General features: G+C 49.8%; 1 protein-coding gene across 4 annotated transcripts in view; it reads left to right on the plus strand.

The window, feature by feature from the left end:
- Positions 1 to 5,243: 5,243 nt before the first annotated feature.
- The window catches only part of ST7 (suppression of tumorigenicity 7), a 207,433-nt gene continuing 190,239 nt past the window's right edge, over positions 5,244 to 22,437 (plus strand). For 2 of the 4 annotated variants that reach the window (XM_039913195.1, XM_039913197.1), the window contains exon 1: positions 5,244 to 5,424. In XM_039913195.1, coding sequence (XP_039769129.1) covers positions 5,253 to 5,424 — 172 coding nt within the window. In that variant the 5' untranslated portion in view covers positions 5,244 to 5,252. The remainder of the gene's footprint in view (positions 5,425 to 22,437) is intronic. The other 2 variants (NM_001242741.1, XM_029072643.2) reach the window with 2 other exon arrangements.

The raw sequence follows: 22,437 nt of genomic DNA on the forward strand, positions 1-22,437 counted from the left end.
CTGCATGGTGCAATGATGAAGTCACATTGCCCTGTGCGCAGTGTGATGTAACGATATCAGGTGTCTTTTGGGGAGTGCCGTCAATTATATGACTTGTTGTGCACCAACTGCTCCAAAGCTTCATTCCGTTTGACTCTTATGCCGAAAAAAGTTGCTGACCCCTGCTATAGAGTGGCCGAATTTGTCTAGCATCATGAGAAGCAACATGGTCTAGTGGAAAGACCTCAGGACTAGAAGTCAGGGGGCCTGGGTTTTGATCCTGGCCCTGCCACTTGTCTGCTGTGTGGCCTTGAGAAAGTTGCTTAACTTATCTGGGCCTCAGCCTCCTCATTTGTAAAATGGGGATTCATTTATTCATTCTATTGTATTTATTGAGCACGCACTGTGTGCAGAGCACTGTACTAAGTGCTTAGCACTGTACTAAGCGCTTAGCACTGTACTAATACTCGTTCACCCTCCCCCTTAAACTGCAAGCCCCATGAGCGCTCAGCGCAGTGCTGGAATATTGTGAGCATTCAACAAATACCAGTTGTCCTTTATCATTATCATCAGGCTGCTACATCAATGCTGCATCAGATGCCCAGAATGATTCCACCAACACCACTTATGAATCAAAGTCAGGGTCACATGGTGAGACAGAATTGCTGACACCAAGGTCCCATAGTACAGTCAATCCACCAGGTTTGACGTGAACCTTTCGGCACCACAGCTCCACAGCGCAGGGAACTGAAAGAGGATGGTCAATATCCAAACAGCTGCTGGATGAGGAGCCGGACTGGGGAAGAGTGCACACAGGATGACCAGAAGAAACACTTTTTTAAATCTGGGGAATATTTGTCATGGGACAAGCTAGTCAAAACTGCAAGGATTTTATGACTATGCCTAAATTCAGAAAACACCCTGACAGTGAAGTGCAACCACCCTGGAGAAGAACGGCAGGAATTTGAATGTGTCTAGTGCTTTTTTTTATTTTTCCAAAGCACTTTGACATCAGTGATCACAGTCGTATGAAGTAGGAGAGGGAAGGATTATTCTATTTTACAGTTGCAAAAAATGGATGCTCTGAGAGGTTAAATGACTTACCCAAGGCCTTTGGCAGAACTGGGATTAGAATCCAAGTCTCCTGACTCCCCCGTCCCCATGCACCATTCCCCTAGGCCACGCTGTCTCCCTGACCACAGCTGTTTTTTAATGATTAGCTAATGTTTAGAGCCAAGCAGGTTGCTTAATAACCATCTCCTAGTAATTAAAAGTAAGAAACTATGATTGCTTTAGTCGTCTAAAAACTTGGATGCAGGAATCAGTCAGCTCTCGTTGAAGTATGAGGAACTCTAAATAAAAAAAAATCAAAATTACTTTCCTATCTCTTTGATGTCTATCTCTCTAATTTAATAATTCACAATGGTATGGAGGGAAATATAACAAGGTGTGGCAGAAAGCATAGATTGGATGCCCCACACATTTGCAATACACTTACAACATCTCTCTAATGCTGTAGGTCCTTCTGGGCAGGGAACGTGGTCTACCGACCTAGGTATTCTGTATTCAGTATAGTGTTTTGCACATAGTAGGCACTCAATAAAACAGTTGATTGACTGCGTTAAAGTAGTTTGATGGAAGAGCCGAAAGACTATTTACAAACAACATGCTGCCCAAAATGGGTGTGATAATGATTCTACAATATTGACTGGAAAATAGGGAGAGACAAGCACTTTTATGATAAACAGGAGAATTTTGTGACAATCTCTGAGAAATAAAGTGAAAGGAAATTTTCATTGTCAGCTGCACGGGGGGGGGGGGAGGTTCCAGTGAGGATGCTGGAGCTCCTAGTAATGTTGTGGGAAGCTAAGATTAGCAGGCTCAACTGAGGTCAAAATCCACTCCTCTCAAATTGAGTTTTCTCATCCCGAGCGGGCTCTACCTGATTGACCAAGACAAAGTGGAGAGAACCACAGAGGCAGCCACAGGGGTGTTTATATATCAAAATTCTATGTGGTATTTCTTCTCTGAGGGGCCCCTCTGCTTCCTCACCCAGCTAATCTCCCAGTGCTCACCCCCCAAGAGTCAATATGAGTGCAGTGAGTAGAGTCTGGTGAGCCAGCCTGAGGGCTGGAGTGGGATGGGGAGATTAGAGGCGAAAGAAGAAACCCTCCAACCCAGTCTGCTGAAGAACGGGTGAAGGAACTGACAGTGGGTCGTCTCTGGTTCCAGAGAAGGCTATCTCTTGGCCATTTCTCTGGGATGCTCTGCATGTCTCTGTGGTCTGTCTCTGGGAGCACTATTGTCTGTGTCTCAGTGATAGTCCCTGTCTTGGTGTGGCCGCTGTCAGTGTCTCTGTATCTCTTCAGCGTCTCAGTATCTCTATGAGGCTCTGTTTCTGTCTCTTGTAACTCTGTGTCTCTGTTTTTACCTATAATTATGTCTATGCCTCTGTGTCTCCATGATTGGGTCTGTGTCTCTGTGATCCTTGTGTGTCTCTGTGTTTCTGGGATTGGGTCTGTGTCGGTGTGATGCATTGTTTGTCTCTGAATGTTGCTCCCGGTAACTGTCTCTTTCTCTCTCTTTCTCTGCTTCTTCTACCTGTGTTTCTGTGAGAGGGCCTATGTCTGCGCTTGTGTCTCTTTAGGTCTGTCCCTGGGCCTGTTCCTGTGTCCTTGCGTGTGGCTCGTCCCTGAACAGGGTCCCTGAACAGGGTCTCTGTGTTTCTGGTTGTGTCTGGGTCAGGCCCCTGTGTTGGTCAGGGCCTCACTGCCTGGAGGCGGAGGGGGTGCTTGGTCAGGATCCTGTGTTTGTCAGGGTCTTTTCATTCATTCATTCATTCATTCATTCATTCATTCATTCAATAGTATTTATTGAGCGCTTACTATGAGCAGAGCACTGTACTAAGCGCTTGGAATGTACAATTCGGCAACAGAGACAATCCCTGCCCAATGACGGGCTCACAGTCTTGCTGGCTGGAGGCGGAGGGGGTGTTCAGTCAGGGCCCTGTGTCTGTCAGGACTTTGCTGCCTGGAAGAGGAGGGCAGTGTCCGGGCAGGGCCCAGTGTCCGTCAGGACCTCGTTGCCTGGAGGCGGAGGGGTCAGGATCCTGTGTCTGTCAGCGTCTTCATTCATTCATTCATTCAATAGTATTTATTGAGCGCTTTCTATGTGCAGAGCACTGTACTAAGCGCTTGGAATGAACAAGTCGGCAACAGATAGAGACAGTCCCTGCCGTTTGACGGGCTTACGGTCCAATCGGGGGAGACGGACAGACAAGAACAATGGCTGGAGGAGGAAGCAGGGTCTGGGCAGGGCTCATTTTCTGTCAGGGCCTCGCTATATGGAGGCGGAATGCCCGCCCCCCCCCATCTGCCAAACTAGCTCTCTTCCCCACTCCAAAGCCCTACTGAGAGCTCCCCTCCTCCAAGAGGCCTTCCCAGACTGAGCCCCCCAATTCCTCCGCTCCCCCTCCCCTCGACCCCGACTCCCTCCGCTCTACCGCCCCGGCCCCACAGCACCTGTGTATATTTCTACGTATTTATTATCCTACTCATTTTATTAATGACGTGTGTATATGTGTAATTCTATCGATCGCTTTTGATGGTATCGATGCCTGTCTAGTTGTTTTGTTGGCTGTCTCTCCCCTTCTAGACCGCGAGGCGGTTGTTGGGTAGGGACGGTCTCTATCTGTTGCTGAACTGTACTTTCCAGGGGACTGCACACAGTCGGTGCTCAATAAATATGACTGAATGACTGACTGACTGACTGACTGAATGAATGACTCACTGAATGATTGACTGACTGACTGAATGACGGACTGACTGACTGAATGAATGAGTGACTGAATGAATGTGACTGAATGACTGACTGACTGACTGACTAAATGAATGATTGACTGACTGACTGGCTGAATGATTGACTGACTGACTGAATGATGGACTGACTGACTGGCTGAATGATTGAATGAGTGACTGAATGAGTGACTGAATGAATGACTGACTGAATGACTGACTGACTGGCTGAATGATTGACTGACTGACTGACTGAATGACTGACTGACTGAATGACTGACTAAATGAATGAATGATTGAATGACTGACTGGCTGAATGATTGAATGAGTGACTGAATGAGTGACTGAATGAATGACTGACTGAATGACTGACTGACTGGCTGAATGATTGACTGACTGACTGAATGACTGACTAAATGAATGACTGACTAAATGAATGAATGATTGAATGACTGACTGGCTGAATGATTGAATGACTGACTGAATGAGTGACTGAATGAATGACTGACTGACTAAATGAATGAATGATTGAATGACTGACTGGCTGAATGATTGAATGACTGACTGAATGACGGACTGACTAAATGAATGAATGACTAATTGCATGAATGAATGACCGACTGAATGACCGACTGAACGACCGACTGATTGACTGACTGACTGACTGACTGACTGACTGACTGAATGAACGTTGGGCGAGGGCCCCGGGCCTGTCAGGGCGCCGCCGCCTGGAGGCGGAGGGCGGTGCCAGGGCAGTGCGCGCGCGCCGCGCCTCAGGCCCGGGCACGAGCGGAGGGGTAGAGGAGCTGAGGAGGGCGGGGCCGGAAGTGGGGCTGAGCGGCCGAGGGGGCGAGGGGGGCGGGGCCAAGGCGGCGGCGGAGTCGCGGATTGGCGGAGGCCGCAGGGGGGCGGGGCCGGGCCGCAGGGGGGCGGGGCCGGGCCGCAGGGGGGCGGGGCGGGTCTCCACGGGGCAGCGCGGCTCGGTGGGAAGAGCCCGGCCTTGGGAGTCAGAGGTGCCGGGTGCGAATCCCGCCTCTGCCACTCGTCAGCTGTGGGCCTGTGGGCAAGTCACTTCACTGGGGCCTCAGTTGCCTCCTCTGTCCAATGGGGGCGAAGCCTGCGGGACAAGCTGATCACCCTATTTCATCACCCTATTTATTTTGTTCAGGAGCTGTCCATCCCCTGGATTCGATTTACCCGCTCCTGTTTCAATGAGCCGTCCACCCCCTGCGATTCCATTTCTTGCCACCGTTCTCGTCTGTCCGTCTCCCCGATCGGCCTGTCAATCCGTTACCGATTTGTCCAGGGCGAGCGCTCAGCCCCGCGGCCTGCCCGCGGTGAGCGCTCAATACAGGCCGCGGAATGAAGGCACGGACGGATGAGGCTCCCTCTCCCCCGGCGCTGAGAGCGGTGCGGGGCGCGGCGTCGGCGAGGCCGGGAGGGAGGGGGCGGGGCGCGGGCGGGGCGGAGGCCGCCAGCATGGCCGAGGCGGGGCCGGGCCCGAGGCCGAGGCCGCTGCAGCTGCAGTCCTCCGTGGCGGGCCGGGGATCGGGCTCCTGGCCCGCGGGGCTTCTCCTCTTCCTGCTGCTGGTCCTGCCGGTCCTGCTGGCGCTGCGGGGGTCGGTGCGGCTGGAGGACCCCAGGAGCACAGGTGAGCGGGCTCCGGCGGGGGCCGAGCCCGAGGCCGAGGCCGAGGCCGAGCCCGAGGCCGAGGCCGGTCCTGCCCTCCCCTCCCCTCCCCTCCCCTCCCCTCCCCTCCCCTCCCCTCCCTTCACCCGGGCCCCTAGGACCGGCCGCCCACCTCCCCCGCGCTGCTGCTGCTTGCTGCCGCTGCCGGGGGCCGCGGCTCGGAGGCCCCCGAGGTGTCCCTTCGCCCCTCCTCCCTCCGCCTCCCCCGCCGGGCCCCCCCGAGGGGATGGGGAGCCGGCGCCCCGGCCCCGGCTTCCCTCCCTTCTGCCACCCCAGCGGGACCGGGAGCAGGCCACCCCTGCCGCCCGGGGCCGGGGCGCCGGCCGCTGCAGCCCCAGGCCGGGGAGGACCGGCAGCCGGCCCCCGGGGCCTCGGCAGCGGGCACCGGCCGATCGGATCGCCGCCCTCCCCATCCCGAGATCCCCAGCCGGGCCTTGCCGGAGACCCCCTGCTTCAAAACCGGGACGGGGCTCCACCCTGGGGAAGAGGCCGGCCGGGGGGCGGCGGCTTATCGCGCGGGTCCCCCCCGGGCTGCTTCCTTGGGAGGAACAGAAATACAAGGCAGGAAATCGGGAATCGGCTGGGCTCACGACTGGAGTTTTAAAGGAGCAACCCCCTCCCTCCCTCCCTCCCTCCCTCCGGGCACCAGAAGGCTGTTGCCCCTATCGCCCCCCGATTCCTTCCGCAGCAACAAAACCCGAAATATCTGGAGCGGGGAGAAAGAACCAAGGCCCCAGGGGGCCTGTTCCGGAGGTCACAACGGTAGGACAGACCTGATGAAAAATTAACCCGACCAGCGAATCACTGTAGAAAAAGGAAAGAAAAACAGCCACCCACACCTCGTCCCCCCGCACCACCCGTAGAACGGATTCCCCACCCCCACAGACAGCTCACAGACCTAACGGGGTGCCGGATTTCAGAAAGCGACGAGGTTCTCTTGGAGACAAGTCCGCCCCGGTCGGTCAGAGGCCCGGAGGCCCGGAGGCCGTGAAAATCCTGACCGGATCCGGTCAACTTGCCGGGATCCTGCGGTGGGGATCCCGGGGAGGCCGAGGGACCGATCTAGGGGGTCCTCTCCCTTCCCCCAAGGCCCCAAACCCCACTCTTTCAAAACTGTAAATGGGCGCATTTCGTTGCCAATGATAATAAAGCGTGGCATTGAAGCGCTTATTATGTGTCAGCCACCGAACTAAGCGCTAGGGTAGGTAACCGGACAGTCGGGTCCCAGGTGGGGCTCACAGTCTAAGGAGGAGGGAGAAAGCTTCCCTCCCCCCCCCCCCCCCCCCCCCCCCCCCCCCCCCCCGCCTCTTCTATTTTAATTATTTTTTGCTTTAGGGTTGGGAGAATTTGCTTTTCAAGTCCCAAGCCTTAGAAACCCGTGAGTGGGTGCACTCCAATCCAGGCCAGCTGCGCCCGAAACTCATTAACATCCGTTTGGTCTCATGCCCTTGAAGTGGGCATGCATCGGCGTGGCAGAGAAGCTCCGCCGTCCTCAAGGGCGCAAACTGGAACCACTCTGGCGGCCTTTGTAAGGCGGTGTCTGCTGGTCGGAGCTCACCGCACCGTCTCTCGGGGGAGGAGCCGGGATGCCCCAGACTCTTAGTAGAGCGCCCCACACACCGTGAGCGCTCAGATACCCCGGATTGATCGATCGATTGCCCTAATCAGATTCCCACAGGACCCTTATAGCGGGAAGATGGCTCGTCGCTGGCACGCCCTCCACAGCTCCGCGAAACTCAGACCGATCCTCGCTGGTTGCGGGCTTGAGTACGGGGGAGCAGAGGGCGAAGAGGTCAACCGTTCAGGGTGGGGGTGGGAGGGGAGTGGAAACAGGGCAGGATGGCTGGTGAGCGAGGCGGGCCATGGAGCGCGGGTGGTTGAGCGACCCAGATTGGCGGTACTCCAGTCCCATTTGGAAGTGGTGAGTGAGGCTAGGAATCCACGCTGGACAAGTGGGAAAGAGCACAGTGGCATCGCGTCCACAGCCGGAAATCGGGTGGAGGACGGGTGGCGCCGCTCCCACTGCCCTGTGGGTTTCGAACCTCGGTTTCAGTCCGTTTTAGAGGTTAGTCACTCGCCCCGGCACTTTCCCCCTCTCTGGTTTTGGGAGGCAGCTTTCGTCCCCCGTTAACGTTTCAGCCCCTGAGAATCTAGAGTGAAGGAGTTAAGACAGAAATGGCCGAGGAAGGCAGGCCAGGAGAAGCTCGTGGTCTGGGGCGCGGAGAATTAGCTTTTGCAGCCGGCGTGAACGGCAGCCACCTTGAAACAGTTCAGCTTTTCATAAGTGCGGTGGAGAGTAGTCAGCAGGGCCCCTGGCTTGGAGAGGACAGAGGCCCTCACGTTGACGGAAAGAACGGAGAAGTCAAAGGGGAGGGGAACAGTGCCAAAGGCTGGAGCCGCAACCCGCTTTCGCTCTCATTTGGGAAGGCTTCTCCACTCCCGCCACCGGGTGCTAGGTCCAGGGCGGTCGTCTAGGCCGGCAGGCCGAGGCGCTCTCCATCTTTGGGGAGCGGAAAGGGGGACGGTCACGCGCACCCTTCCGGGACACCGAGGCTCGAACCCCCGAGAGCTCTTCCAGTAGGAGCGCCTACTGGCCTCGGGAGCCAACCTCTCCCCCTTGCTTGGCGGACTTGCCGGGTCGATCAGCCTCCTACGTGTCGAGCTGTTTGGAAAGGGCCAGGTTTTCTCCTCTTCCGGTCTTATTTCCTAGTAGCGTGGATTGATTGAGCCTGGTTTTGGTTTTCTTTCCCTTGTCCCGGCGCCCTCCGAAACCTCCAAATTAGAAATCTAATGTATCGAAATGAAATCTGTCCAGAGCCCCCCGTAAGTGCTTATAAGTTGCCTTTGCTGGGTCCACAGCTCTTTTTCTTGGCCTTGTTCATTTTTCTTAGCTTTTGGATTCTTTTTCTGGAAGCGACCCAGACCCAGTTAAGGGAGGGAGGTTAGTATGGGGAAATCCTGGGCTCCCCTTTTCTGGAGAACACAGTGGAAATTGTTCCATCCCAAGAATTCTTTAACTTCACCGTGAAGGTGTGGGGGTGGGGTGTGTGGGGGGGGGGGGGAACAGCCCCCAAACCCCTCCTCAAATTTAAGGATAATGTACAATGGTTGGCTTTCATACTGCAACATGGCGTGTCTGTGTTCAGATGATTCTGGGGTTCTGCTTAGAGGGAAAGTTTGTTAAAATCATTTTAGGATTAACGGAACAGAGAGTATGAGTGTATCCTTTTAAGAAGATTTTGATTTTAAGACCCCAGACTGTGGAATTAGACAACCTTTTTTCAAATGCTGCCACAGTAAGACCCTGTGGCCTTCCAGATGAAGGGCTGAATGTTCATCATAAGAAAGAAACTAAGGGGACTTAGTTGAAGATAGATGCTATCCTGGCCCCCTGCAACTCTAATGCCTGAGCTGTACTTGCTGGTCATTGAGAGCATTTTCTCTCCATCTCCTGTCGAGCTCTGAAGCTGTGAGTTCCTTCTGGGATCCGATTGCGATACCACTGTTTGAAAAATATACGTTGCTTCCATTTGGCTAGCCCCAGAACTTCAACAGTTCCGTTTTTTATTTTCTGAAAAATAAAGCTCTTCGGTTGATAACATTCTCTGTTCTCTAGTTCATTCTCGATGTAAGGGGACGGATTGATTTGCATTATCCCCGGATGGTTGGGACTTGGAATCATTTCGATTGCTATTCCTCCAAGTGTCAGTTGGATTCAGAAGGGCAGTCTTGAGGATTCCTTGTGTCCAAATCTCTGTATTTTAAGTCTATTCAACTGCTCTCCCATCAACCCCTCCCCACAGAAACATTTCTGTGAATTTGAGGTACTGATTTCTTGAATCGAGGCCCAATTAAAGTAGTGTGGGGAAATCCCAAGCTCTCCCCTTTCTGAAGAACACAGCAGACCCCAAGCCATGGTCTCTGGGGAAGCGGCCATTTGTCTCAGGTCGTAGCGCTGAGGGACAACTCGGAGAGGGCTGAGTCGGTAATGAAGAGAGCAGCTATTAATTTCTGAACTCCATGAACCTATTGTGCTCTAGGAAATATTTGATCAAGGCTGTTGTGATTAGTCAGACTGGCTAAAAGCCTCCCGATACCCAATCTTATCTGCCACACCCTCCCTAGCTTTTTTTCCTCAAGTGCCTTCTTTAGGGAGAGCATCTTGCCTAGTGTCTGCCTTATCTCTAGCCCCTGCCAAATCAATAGCACACCCTCTAGGGTTTTTGTACTATTTGTAGTGTGCTCTCTAGAATATTGGAGTTGAACCATCCAAACGAAAGGGGATAGCTGGAGCCATCCATCCAATATGATAGCGTGGCCTTGGAGGGAAGTGCTGATACTCTCTGTCGCCCGAGTGGGTTTACTCTGACTCTTTTGGGGTTGGATTCTGGTCCACAAGAATGTCATCCAGTGGTCATAAGAATAAAGGCTTTAGAAAGGTGAAGTGGGTTAAGGAATCTGTGGGGCTTCCACTGGGTAGTGAGTTGGCTGATTGAGTCTCTGGGAGAGTGGCTGTGACTCAAGGGAATGCTCACTGGAGATTGAGGATGAAGTTGTTTCTTCTGGATTGAGACTGGCTAAATTGGAAGGGCCAGATTAAGGTACTAGGCTTCCCCAGGCAGCAGAAGGTGGAGACCCTCTGAGCTCCCAGGCCAGATTTTGTCCCGTCCCCATAATACGGTGGCTCCACAAGCCCTCTAGAAGGAAAGGGGAGGCTGAAGTGAGAGCACGGACCAGTGTGGTTTGTGTCCTACCAAGTGCTGCTTACCTGTAGAAGCGGATACGCCAAGCATTCTGAACAGAAAAGGAGTCAGAGGGTGGTCTCCATGCTGCAGGGAAGGATTCTGGCAGGCCCGAGCCCGGCCTGAAAGAGCTGGATGTGAATCGTACTTCCCAAGTGCTTAGTACAGTGCTCTGCACATAGTAAGCGCCCAATAAATACAATCGAATGAATGACTGGCCTTCCCAACACCTCCCCCCCTTCAGTGGGTTGCCCACTGTCCACTGGAGAGGGGAAGGGGACTAAGTATCAAAGGTAAAGAATTTTCTTTGCTTTCTGTCTCCCCCTAAGGTAAAGCCAGAACGGAGACGACGGTTAGTTTTGTAGTAAATCAGCTGATTTACCGTTGTCACCTGGCAGGAGGTCAGAATCAATCACTGAGTGGTATTTACTGAGCACTGACAGTGTGCGGAACACTGTACCAAGCACTTGGGAGAGTACACTATAACAGAGTTGGTAGACACGTTCCCTGTGGAATATTTACTCCCAGAAAGGTACGTGGTTGGAAACCGTGGCAGACTTCAGAAGGGTTTGGATCGGACCCAGCCGGCGTGGTCCACGCTGGGTCGCTGGAGGGAAAGTTAGGGACGGAGAGGGCGAAGCTACGGATGATGGACAGTCCACCCCTCGCCATGAGGATGGGTGACTAGGAGGGCAACAAGGTCATGGGTGGGGTAGAGGGTGACTGGGAGGGCAACAAGGTCATATGTGGGGTGGACTCCCCCCCCGTAGACTGTAAGCTCCTTCTGGGTATAAGCCCCATCTACCAACTCTGTTGTGTGGTACTTTCCCAGTGCTCTGCACGTAGTAAGTGCTCAATAAATACCACTCATTAAGTGATTAGCCTTTGGACTGACCCGCTCACGATCTTTGGTTGTTACTTGGCTCCCGAGTGCAGCTTGCCGCTGCTGCTGGAGCCGGATGGCATGCGGGGCGCACGGCCTTACCCCTGGGGCAACCATTTCCATCCGCCCTGCCCCAGTGGTCAACGTGTAGGAGTTCCAGTCTTTTGATGGCCCCGAGTCGGGGCTGTCAGTGGCCATCTAGATTAGACCGGGCCAAGGCAGGATGGCCCTTTAACTGGGTTTGGACTGGACTGTCTGGTTTTCAACAGGTCTGTTTCCCGTCCAGGAATGACCTTTCTAAAACACTCAGCGTCGAAGAATCTCCACTGATTCTGCTGTTGCTGTTGGTTAGTTGATAGGTCTCCTTCTCAGGGGATGGCCTGAGGTGGAGTCGGGCAGGGCCCTGGGAGCTCCGGACCGAGTCAGTTAATAATTCATCCGGTCGTATTTATTGAGTGCTTACTGTGTGCAGAGCATGTACTAAGTGCTTGGGAGAGTGCAATAAACAGACACATTCCATGCCCACAAAGAGCTAAAAGTCTAAAAAGTGGGAGACAGACATCAATACAAATAAATAATGATATTAAGTGCCAAGCATTATTATTACTATTTGCCAAGCACTGTACTGAGTGCTGGGGTAGATGGAAAGTGATCAGATTGGACAGAGTCCCGGTGGACAGGGAACGGGTCTACCAGTAAGGTCGAATTGTACTCTCCCAAGTGCTTAATACAGTCCTTTGCACACATCAGGCACTCAGTAAATATCACACAGGGCTCATAATCTAAGCAAGAGGAAGAGCAGGTATTTTAGCCCATTTTATAGATGAGACAGGTGATGCTTGGAGAAGTTCTGTGACTTGCCTAAAGTCATTCAGCAGGTAAATCTCTTCCCCCAGGGCCCAAATCACACATAAACAGGGGCCTCACAGGACGGAAACTGTAGCTCTAGACTGTAAGTTTGATGTGGGCAGAGACTATGCCTGTTATATTATACTCTCTCAAGTGTTTAATACAGTGGCCTGCATGCGTAAGTGCTCAATGATTATGATTGATTGACTGAAGCGCTGGGGTAGATACAAGGCGATCAGGTTGGACACAGTCCCTGTCCCACATGGGGCTTACAGTCTTAATCCCCATTTTACAGAGGAGGTAACTGAGGCACAGAAGTTAAGTGACTTGCCCAAGGTCACAGAGCAGACGAGTGGCAGCGCCGGGATTAGAACCCACATCCTCTTGACTCCTAAGCCCGTGCTCTCGCCCTCTACCTTCAGCATTATTAACATATACACATATTCAATGATTCTTTTGGTCACTTCACCTTAATAGACTGATGTCCCTGGCCACGGCATCCTTGTTCTTGCTCCTACTGAACTGACATGATTGTCATCTGCTTCCCCTCTGAGCCCACAGCAGGAATTGTGGTTTTGGCACATGGTTGTGCTTACCGGAACAGTAAGCACTAAAATACCATCCACTGATTTGACTCACAATTAAACTCAATAAAGACCCGAGCAGCCAGAAAGTTCTGCCTGGTTAGAACTCTGCTTATGAACCAGATCTTAAAGGAGTGTGATGTAGATAGCACTGAAGTAAGATTTATAGCCACAGCTGTTTTTTGTCTTGACCAACGAGGTCATTTCTCGGCAAGGAATCCCCAAGTTTTGTCTTCATCTGATAGTGTAGTTCACTCGAAGTTTTGAATGAGCCCAAGTTCAATAGTCCTTATATTCAAAATAATATCCAAGTCATCCATCTCATAAAAATTGTAGTCTCATGAGATCTCGTCCTCTCATTTATGAAGCCCGCTATGTTCTGCTCTTGGGTTTTATGCAAGTAGTATTATGGAGCTTCAGACCTGACCTAAACGCCTGGTATCTGCTGCAACAGCATCTTCTTGCTTTAAAGGCCTGATTCGCAGCCTCTGATGATGGGAGCTTGATTTGATTGCCAGAAACAGCCTTCCCACATGGCTCCACAAATTCCACCACCTTTCAACGGGAGCGTGTTGACCTGCAGAAATAGCAGACAGCTGTTTTAAGGGGCTGAATCCCTGACAGACGAGAGCAAATCAACCACGAGGCAACCTTCCTACTTGGGCTGGACCCTTCTTTTTTCATTTGGAAGACACCCAGAAAACCTCTTCTTCCCAAGTTCCAATAAAATGAGGGACTCAATTGTCTGGAGCTGGTTCTCAGTCACTCAATGAATGACCCAGGCTGGTGACCTGAGCAGCCAATTGATGGCCCTGGGGAGTTGGCAAGGTTCTACATTCTCGACATAATGGGTTGAAAGGAGTGTAATCCCGACCCAAAGAATTTCTCCCGGAAGTGCAATGTAGTCTGGCAGGCAGCTCATGTAGTAATGATATTGACAAATATCAACAGTCATGAAGACCACTGTACACAACTTTACACTAACCCAAACAAAAACAACAAAACGGGGCATTGATATTGACAAATAGCAGTCATTATGACTAGTGTACACAACTTTACACTAACCCAAATAAAAAACAAAAGGCAGCATTGATATTGACAACTATCAGCAGTCATTATGACTAGTGTACACAACTTTACACTAAACTAAACAAAAACAACACCGTAAAAAACCCACAGGTTGTTTATTCTGCTCGGGTTGCAGGTATAGCCCAAAAGCTGATGCCCAAAAGTGGTTGGGTTAATTTTGAGTTCTCTATCACTACACACCAGAAGTCATGTGGAATTTGGGAAGCACAATGCCTTAGCTTATTAGTAGTGGACTTCTTCATGCTAGATTTTGTTGAAACCATAATATCTATAGGGCCTCGTAATTTGATTCAAGCAGTGCAAGATATGGCCTGCCCCTCAAAAGAAGTGCAGTTTACTTCAGATAAGGGCATGTGTTAGGGAGATCAATTGGTTTCCAAGGATATTTCATCTCTGATGTGAAAACATCTTTGGGTTGCTATTACTACTAATAATCATTATGATGCTTGTTAATAGCTTCTTATTTACCAAGCATTCACTGTATTAAGAGCTGAGGTAGATACAAGATAACTCAGGAGGACACATTCCTTTGTCCCACGTGGGGACACCCAGTCTGAGTAGAAGAGAGTAAGATTTAAATAATAATGATGGTATCTGTTAAGCACTTACTGTGTGCAAGGCACTGTACTAAGCACTGAGGTGGCTAGAAGCAAAATCAGGTTGGACACAGTCCCTGTCCCCCATGGAGCTCAGAGTCTCAATCCCCATCCTACAGATGAGGTAACTGAGACCCAAAAGTGACTTGCCCAAGGTCACATGGCCGACACCTGGCGGAGTCCTCATTAGAACCCATGACCTTCCGACTCCCAGGCACATGCATTATCCACTAGGCCATGCTGTTTCTGTAATAAGTCCACTGTGCCCATCTGTAAAAAGTCCATTTTACAGATGAGGAAACTGAAGCCCAGAAGTTAAATGACTTGCCCAAGATCCCACAATAGACGAGTGGAGGAGTCGAGTTTAGAACCCACATCTTGTGACTTTCAGATCTGTGCTCTTTCCACTAGGGCGCGTGGTTTAAGCGACTTGAGGAAATACAAAATCTGAGAGTCAATTCCATACATAGGGCACTCAACCTACGGGGAACAAGAGGGTCAGCTACTGTGCCAGATCCTTAGAACATTAAACTGCAGAATTAACTCCTACAGGTATCTGCCCCATTTTATCAGCTTTCGGCCTCCATCTCGACCGCCATTCCAATCCACTTTGATGCCTCCCTATTGATCTTACTGTTCTTTTGTGATTTTTTTTTCCCTTTGAGATTCTGAGAGTGGAGTTTCTTTCTCTTCTGATTTTTCCTGTGTAGGCTACTCTCGCCACCATTTTTAGCAGAACTCTGGGCATCGTTTTTATCAAATATGGTTTTAGACATGTTTAGTAGTAGCATTTGTTGAGCACCCAGTTTGCACGATACACTGTCCTGGGCATTTGGGAAGTGCACAATAACAAAAAGACACATTCCCCTGCCCACAAGGAGCTTACACTAATATGGGAGCTAAACAGTAAAAATGTTACCACTGAATGGTAGAAATAAATGGAGTGGATATATGTGTGAGTACTAAGGACGTTGTGAATAAAGTTTAGGAGTGCTAGAGTAGGCTGAAGGGGTGATATGGATCACGGGTCTGGGAAATTAGTGAGAAAAATGTTGTGGAGGAGGAGGGGATGGGAGGAATTCCAAACCATGGGAACAGGAGGAGCCAGGGGATGGAAACCAGAGAGTCAGCTAGAAGGTGGGCTTGGAAAGATATGGAAGAGTTGGGGTATGGGGTGAGAAGAGAACACTAAACATGATTGTGAGGAGTTTTTTGTTTTGTGCTGATGAGACAGGGAGTCAGAACCTAGTGTAGATTAGAGCGAGGAGAGGCTGGAGGCTGAGGGACCAGCGAGGAGGCTAATGCAATAATCTGGTCGAGTCAAGACAGGAACTCGTACCAGGGTGGTAGCCGTTTGGGAGGAGAGGGAGGAGCAGAACTGGGAGATGTTGGACAGGAAAACCCGGCAGGATTTGGCAGCAGACTGAATATGAGAGCTGAATGATACGGAAGAATTGAGGACCAAGGTTGTGGACTTCTGGGGCAAAGAGGATGGAGGTGAGGTTGATTGAGAAGGAAAAGTTCAAGAGAGTAGAGGGTTTAGACAGGGAAGGTGAGGATTTCTCTTTTAGACAAGTTATAGCTAGATGGAGAAAAATTTATCATGAAGTTGGCATGATACTTTTTCCAAGGGGTAAAGAGAGCAAGCCCCTTTGGAGGGAAGCAGCATGGCTTAGTGGAAAGAGCTTGGGCCTGGGAGTAAGAGACTCTGGGTTCTTAATCCCAGCTCCACCACTTGTCTGCCGTGTGACCTCGGCCAAGTCACTTAACTTCTGTGCTTCAGTTTTATCATCTGTAAAATTGGGATTAAATCCTACTCCCTCCTACCTAGACTCTGAGCCCCATATGGGACAGGGGTTGCATCTAAACTGATAACCTCTTATCTACCCCAGAGCTTAGAACAGTGTTTGGCACGTAGTATTAGTATTAATATTATTATTATTAAGTGCCATCGAGTCATTTCCCATTCATAGCGACTCCATGGATGTACATTCTCCGGAACGTCCTGTCCTCTGCCATAATCCGCAACCTCTCTAATAGTTCTTCCATTATCGTTGTGATCTCTGTCCATCTAGCTGCTGGTCTGCCTCTTCTACGTTTTCCCTGGACTTTTCTTAGCATTAGTGTGTTCTCCAGAGAATCAGTCCTCCTGATTATGTGTCCAAAGTATGCTAATCTAAGTCGAGTCATTTGGCCTTCCAAAGACCCCTTTGGTTTAATTTGCTCCAAAATCCATTTATTTGTTTTCCGGGCAGGCCATGGTATTCGCAAAAGCCTTCTCCAACACCACATTTCAAAAGAATCGATACTTTTTCTATCCTGTTTTTTCACTGACCAGCTTTCGGATCCATGTATTGTCACTGGAAACACCATAGAGTTGACAATTTATACTTTTGTGGCAATTGTTACATCAGCACCTTTCATGACTTTTTCCAGGCTCTTCATAGCAAGTCGTCCTAACGTTGCTCTTCGGTGTATTTCTTGGCTACTCGTTCCTTTATTATTGATTATCGATCCCAGGAGAGAACTTAAATACCAGAATTAATTATATGATGACTCCTACTGCACAGGAGGCAGCATTGCCTAGCGGAAAGAGAATGGGACTGGGAGCTGGGAGACTTGGATCTAGTCCCGGTTTTGCCGCTGGCCTCTGTGTAGTTGTGGGCATGTCACAACCCTCCAGTCCCTCAGTTATCCTCAAGTGTAAAATCCCACCCACTTGCGAGATGCAGTTGGGAGAATAATTGTATCCATCCCAGCATGTAGCCCAGGATTTGACTCATAGTATGAGTTTAGAAAATACTATCATTTTTCCATGATGAAGTTAAAAATAAACACGGGGCATTTATTTGTTTTGACCTCAAATACTGTCAAGTTGATGCTGTCAGTTCAGCAAAGATTTTTTGTTGTTGTTGTTTTGGCAAAGGATAGTCCACTCTTTGCAGTTTATGTCTGAGCTGCAGAAACATGATTTGTTCCTTTCTATATAATGTGTCTAGACAAGAGATGGGAATGTGTCAGAGAATTAATTTTGCAATGGAATCTTGCTGAAATTTGGTGATTCAGAAAGAAGATTGAAGTTCCAAAATACGAAGCAGTTTATTAGTTTTCCTTTTGCCAAGCTGGGATTTGGACTTCAACCAGCATCTAGTAAAGACTGCAAAGTCAACAATCCCTTATTAAAAAATTAAATTGAGAGGGGGAGTCATTACTGGAAGGGTAAATTCCTTTTAGTTCTGACTCAGGGCTTTGTTTGAATGAACTGAGTCTGTTTCTGGGGAAAACTCAGGAAATGGCCAAAAGAACAAAAAGAGAATTTTGTACAGGGAAAAGCCCTGACCTCCTGGAGTTTTGGTGACATGGAATCTTAACACGTCTTCTTTTCTGGGAGAGGTTATATATGCTGGGTCTCACCAGCCCGCCCTATTTGAAGAATTGGCCATTTCAGTGGGTTATTCTAAAGCCCGCTGGATTTTAAAGTTAAAGACGAGGAGGTTCAGTTCAAATGGGGATTATAAATGCGGTATGGAAGAGTAATGAGACATTTTTTGAGAAGACAGGACAAACAAGTTGTTACTGTTAGACCCGGGAAGGAATATAAATCCAAAGCTTGGATCCAAACTGGGCAGCTGCTAAGGAGAACACAAAAGATGTATTATTGCTTCGTCTGGAGTGGAGATTGATCTTTGTAGTGGATTGAATGCCTTACATGATTAAGTGTATTTAAGTAGAGTGATTAGTGAGACAGGAGGAACAGGGGGAAAATGAAATTGTTTACAGTTGTCGGATCCCCGGGCATGGCCGTCATCCATTGTTTGATTTCCAAGTCTCCAGAAAAGACTGTAACTGGAAAGGGAAATGTCAACCCATTCTGCTCTCCTTTGGCTTCTGCATTTTGCTACAGTGCAACCTGGGGCTACATTGAGAAATCAAGTTCCTTTTCTTTACTTTGTTCCTGAAGACGCGTACTTCATGATGCCCTTTGATAGGCGCTGGGTTTGAATGTGTGGCTCAGTGGAAAGAGCCCGGGCTTGGGAGTCAGAGGTCATGGGTTCGAATCCCGACTCTGCCCTTTGTCAGCTGTGTGACTGTGGGCAAGTCACTTCACTTCTCTGTGCCTCAGTTCCCTCATCTGTAAAATGGGGGTGAAGACTGTGAGCCTCACGCGGGACAACTTCGTTTCCCAGTATCTACCCCAGCGCTTAGAACAGTGCTCTGCACGAGGTAAGCGCTTAACAAATACCAACATTATTTATTATTATTACTGCCACTGGGGAGGGCAGGGCCAGTAGACACTGAATTGGGAGGCGGGGAGGAGTGAAAGCGACATCATCTCACCTGCCTCAGGCAGGATCCCTGGAGGGGATTGCTTCCAAACCTCAAGGGAAGATATTACCACAGTTATAATAATAATGATGATGGTATTTGCTAAGCGCTTACTATGTGCAAAGCACTGTTCTAAGCGCTGGGGGGGGATACAAGGTGATCAGCTTGTCCCACATGGGGCCCACAGTCTTAATCCCCATTTTACAGATGAAGTATATGAGGCACAGAGAAGTTAAGTGATTTGCCCAAGTCACGCAGCTGACAAGCGGTGGAGCCGGGATTAGAACCCATGATCCCTGACTCCCAAGCCTGTGCTCTTTTCACTGAGCCACGCTGCCTACATTCAATCATATTTATTGAGCGCTTACTGTGAGCAGAGCACTGTGCTACACGCTTGGAAAGTACAATTTGGCAGCGGAGACAATCCTTACCCAACAACGGGCTCACAGTCTAGAAGGCAGGCTCACATCCCCCCCACTGGAAACCAAGATGGCCCACTGTTTCCCCCCAGTATTTAACTTAAATCTGCTTGGCTGTGGTCCCAACCCATACAGAGCAGCGGCATGGCGTAGTGGATAGAGCACGGGCCTGGCAGTCAAAAGGTCATGGGTTCTAATCCCAGCTCCGCCACTTCTCTGCTGTGTGAACATGGACAAGTCTCTTTACTTCTCTGCGCCTCAGTTACCTCATCTTTAAAATGGGAATTTGAGACTGTGAGCCCCACATGGGACAGGGACTGTGTCCAACCCGATTTGCTTGTATCCAACTCAGCACTTACTACAATGCCTGGCACATAGTAAACACTTAATAAATACCGTAATTATTATTATTACATCTTCACACCTTCACCTTGTTCCCTCCTACCTCACCTCGCTACTCCCCTACTACAACCCAGCCTGCACAATTCGCTCCTCTAGTGCTAGCCTTCTCGCTGTACGTTGATCTCATGTATCTCGCCACTGACCTCTTGCCCATTTCATTCAGTCATATTTATCGAGCACTTATCGTGTGTCCTGCCTCTGGCCTGGAAGGCCCTACCTCTTCATTCCTGACAGGCGACTACTCTCCCCACCTTCGAAGCTTTTTTGAAGGAACATCTCTTCCAAAAGGCCTTCCCTGACTGAGCCCTCTTTTCCTTTTCTTCAGCTCCCTTCTGCGGCACTCTGACTTGCCCCCCTCCCAGCTCCGCGGCACTTATGTACATATCTGTAATTCATTTATTTATACTAATGTCTGTCTAGCCTTCTAGACTGAAAGCCCGTTGTGGGGGGCAGGGAATATCTCTGTGATATGGTACTCTCCTAAGAGCTTAGTACAACGCTTGGCACGTAGTAAGTGCTCAATAAATACAGATGACTGACTGAATGACTTTTCTCAGGGGTTGTGGCCAGCAAGATATTGTGGGTAATCTCCAGAGTCACCTTTTATAGGACTGAAAAGCACTAGTGTATCTCCCACCTCCTTTCTCTCCCACCTTCTTTCCTAGAAGGAGGGAGGTCTGAGAGGGAAAGTCAGCTGGGCTCCTACCGCAATTTCTCCAAGGTGGGCTTGTCTAGATCTTTTGTAATTCTTGTTTCTGCAAATCAGATCAGATGCAGTCCCCGTCCTACCGTGGGACTCGCAGTCTCAATCCCCATTTCGCAGGTGAGAGAACTGAGGCACAGAAAACTGAAGTGACTTGCCCCAGCTCACACAGCAGACAAGTGGCAGAGCTGGGGATAGAACCCAGGTCCCTCCGACTCCAGGCCTGTGCTCTATTCACTAGGCCCTGAAGCAGTGATGGCATTTATGTGGGTTTCAGCTGTTCCATCCCCCATCTGGTTTTGAGCTACACTGGGTGGCTTTATTTCCAGGGTTTCATTGAGCAGAGCCCAATCCCTCCCCACCTTGGCTCTGGTCTCCGAACCCGGCAACTCAGAAACACCACCAGTGGTCCTGGGGAACCGATAGCAAACCCGAGGGCTCTGGAGCCAGATACGGAGAGGTTGGGAGGGGAGGCCTGGATCTAGCCTCTAGTGCCTGAGGATTTCCCTAAAAGGTTCTGTGGGCTGTCACTGCATCATGCCAGCTAAACCGCTTCTTGTGGATCTGGTCCCTTGGGTCAGCGAGGGCGTGTTCGATAATAATGGTACTTGTTAAGCGCTATGTGTCAAGCACTGTTCTAAGCGCTGAGGTAGATACAAATGAATCAGGTTGGACACAGTCCCTGTCCCACACGGGGCTCACTCTCTTAATCCCCATATTTTACGGCTGAGGTAATTGAAGCGCAGAGAAGTGAAGTGATTTGCCCAAGGTCAAACCGCAGACAATTGGAGCCGGGATTAGAACCCATGACCTTCTGACTCCCAGGCCCGCGCTCCATCCGCTACACCATGCTGCCTCCATCAGAGGACCCCTGGGCAGGTTTTCGGCAGGACTCCCCTTTGTCGTCAGCAGGTGCTGCAAGGGGATTTTCAATCTCAGACGGTTTCATTGAACTTGCCGTAGCGAGGTCCTCTTTCTGTTGTTTCCTGGGCCGAACCAGCCACAGTAAGACCCGCTGCTTTATTCTTCCCGTACACGGCTCTGACCTGTCAGCGCTTCTGTTTGGTTCCGTTAGGAGGATGGAACAGAGGACTTTGGACCTGGTAAGACACACTTTTTTTTACAGCTTTTCAGTGACAACTCTTATATTCGTTCATTTGAAGAGCTTCAATTTAGAATGGGGTGCGACCGTTTTCTCTCTGTAATTTCTAAGGCAGGAGAGGAAGGTATAGTATAATATAGTAGTCAGTGAGTGCGGTGGAAATAATATGCAACAATAACATAGTCCAGAAACACAAGAGGGCAGTCTTTAAAAGATATAGCTGTATTATAACACCATCATCGCTTGATTCTATGAGTCGATGTAAGGAAAACCTCTGAAAGCTAAACAGTAAACTAGAGAAACAGCTTGGGCAAGCGGACGGAGCCCAGGTGTGGGAGTCAGAGGACCTGGGTTCTAATCCCGGTTCTGCCACATGTCTGCTGGGCGACCTTGGGCAAGTCACTTCACTTCCTCTGCGCTTCAGTTGCCTTATCCGTAAAATGGGGATTGAATCCTACCCCGTAACACTTAGACTTGCAGCCCCGTGTGGGACAGGGACTGTGTCCCACCTGATTAACTCCCATCTATTCCAGAGCTTAGAACAGTGCTTGGCACGTAGTAAATGCTTAACAGGTACCATAATTAATTAGGTGTTTTGTTCTACCACGAATCGAGATTCACTTAGACTGCTCAGAGGAGGAGAAGGGAGAGGAAGGTAGAGCCTTTTTAACATCCTACCAAAGAGAAAAATCTATCAACGTAATTTAATGAGTGCTTATCATGTGCAGAGCACTGTATGGTGAGTACAGTACAAGAGAGTTGGTTGATTACGTTCTCTGCCCACAAGGAGAGAATATTAGTCCCTTCTATATTCTCTTCTAATATCACTAGAGGAATATTAGTCTCTTAATATGAGTGTATGAATTTAGTGCCCATGTTGAACCCTATGCCAAAGTTCTTCTTTGTGGGTCCTTGCCAACTGGGAGTTTGCAGGTTGTTGATGGAGGTGGCTGAGTCTGGCTCTTGAACCCCAACTAGAACCCAGGCCTCCCGAGCCCCAGATCTGGACTCTTTCCCACTAGACTAATTGTAGGACCGGCCTCATGGGTAAATTTCACAGTAGGCTGCCGTTAGGCTGGAAGATACTGTTGTTTGAGGGCGAGATTTCATTCATGTGCCGGGAGCAGGTGGAAAGGCCAAATGCTACTGAACAACCCTTCCTCACTGAGCCCCTGTTACAAATGTCCTTTGCCATATGGTGACATTTGTTTTTGGCATTGCCTGGACCCGCTTCTGTTTCTGCCTCAATATCCTGACCTTCTCACAGAGCTTGGCTTTGA

The sequence above is a fragment of the Ornithorhynchus anatinus genome, chromosome 10, assembly GCF_004115215.2.
Source record: "Ornithorhynchus anatinus isolate Pmale09 chromosome 10, mOrnAna1.pri.v4, whole genome shotgun sequence".
Taxonomy (NCBI): Eukaryota; Metazoa; Chordata; class Mammalia; order Monotremata; family Ornithorhynchidae; genus Ornithorhynchus; species Ornithorhynchus anatinus.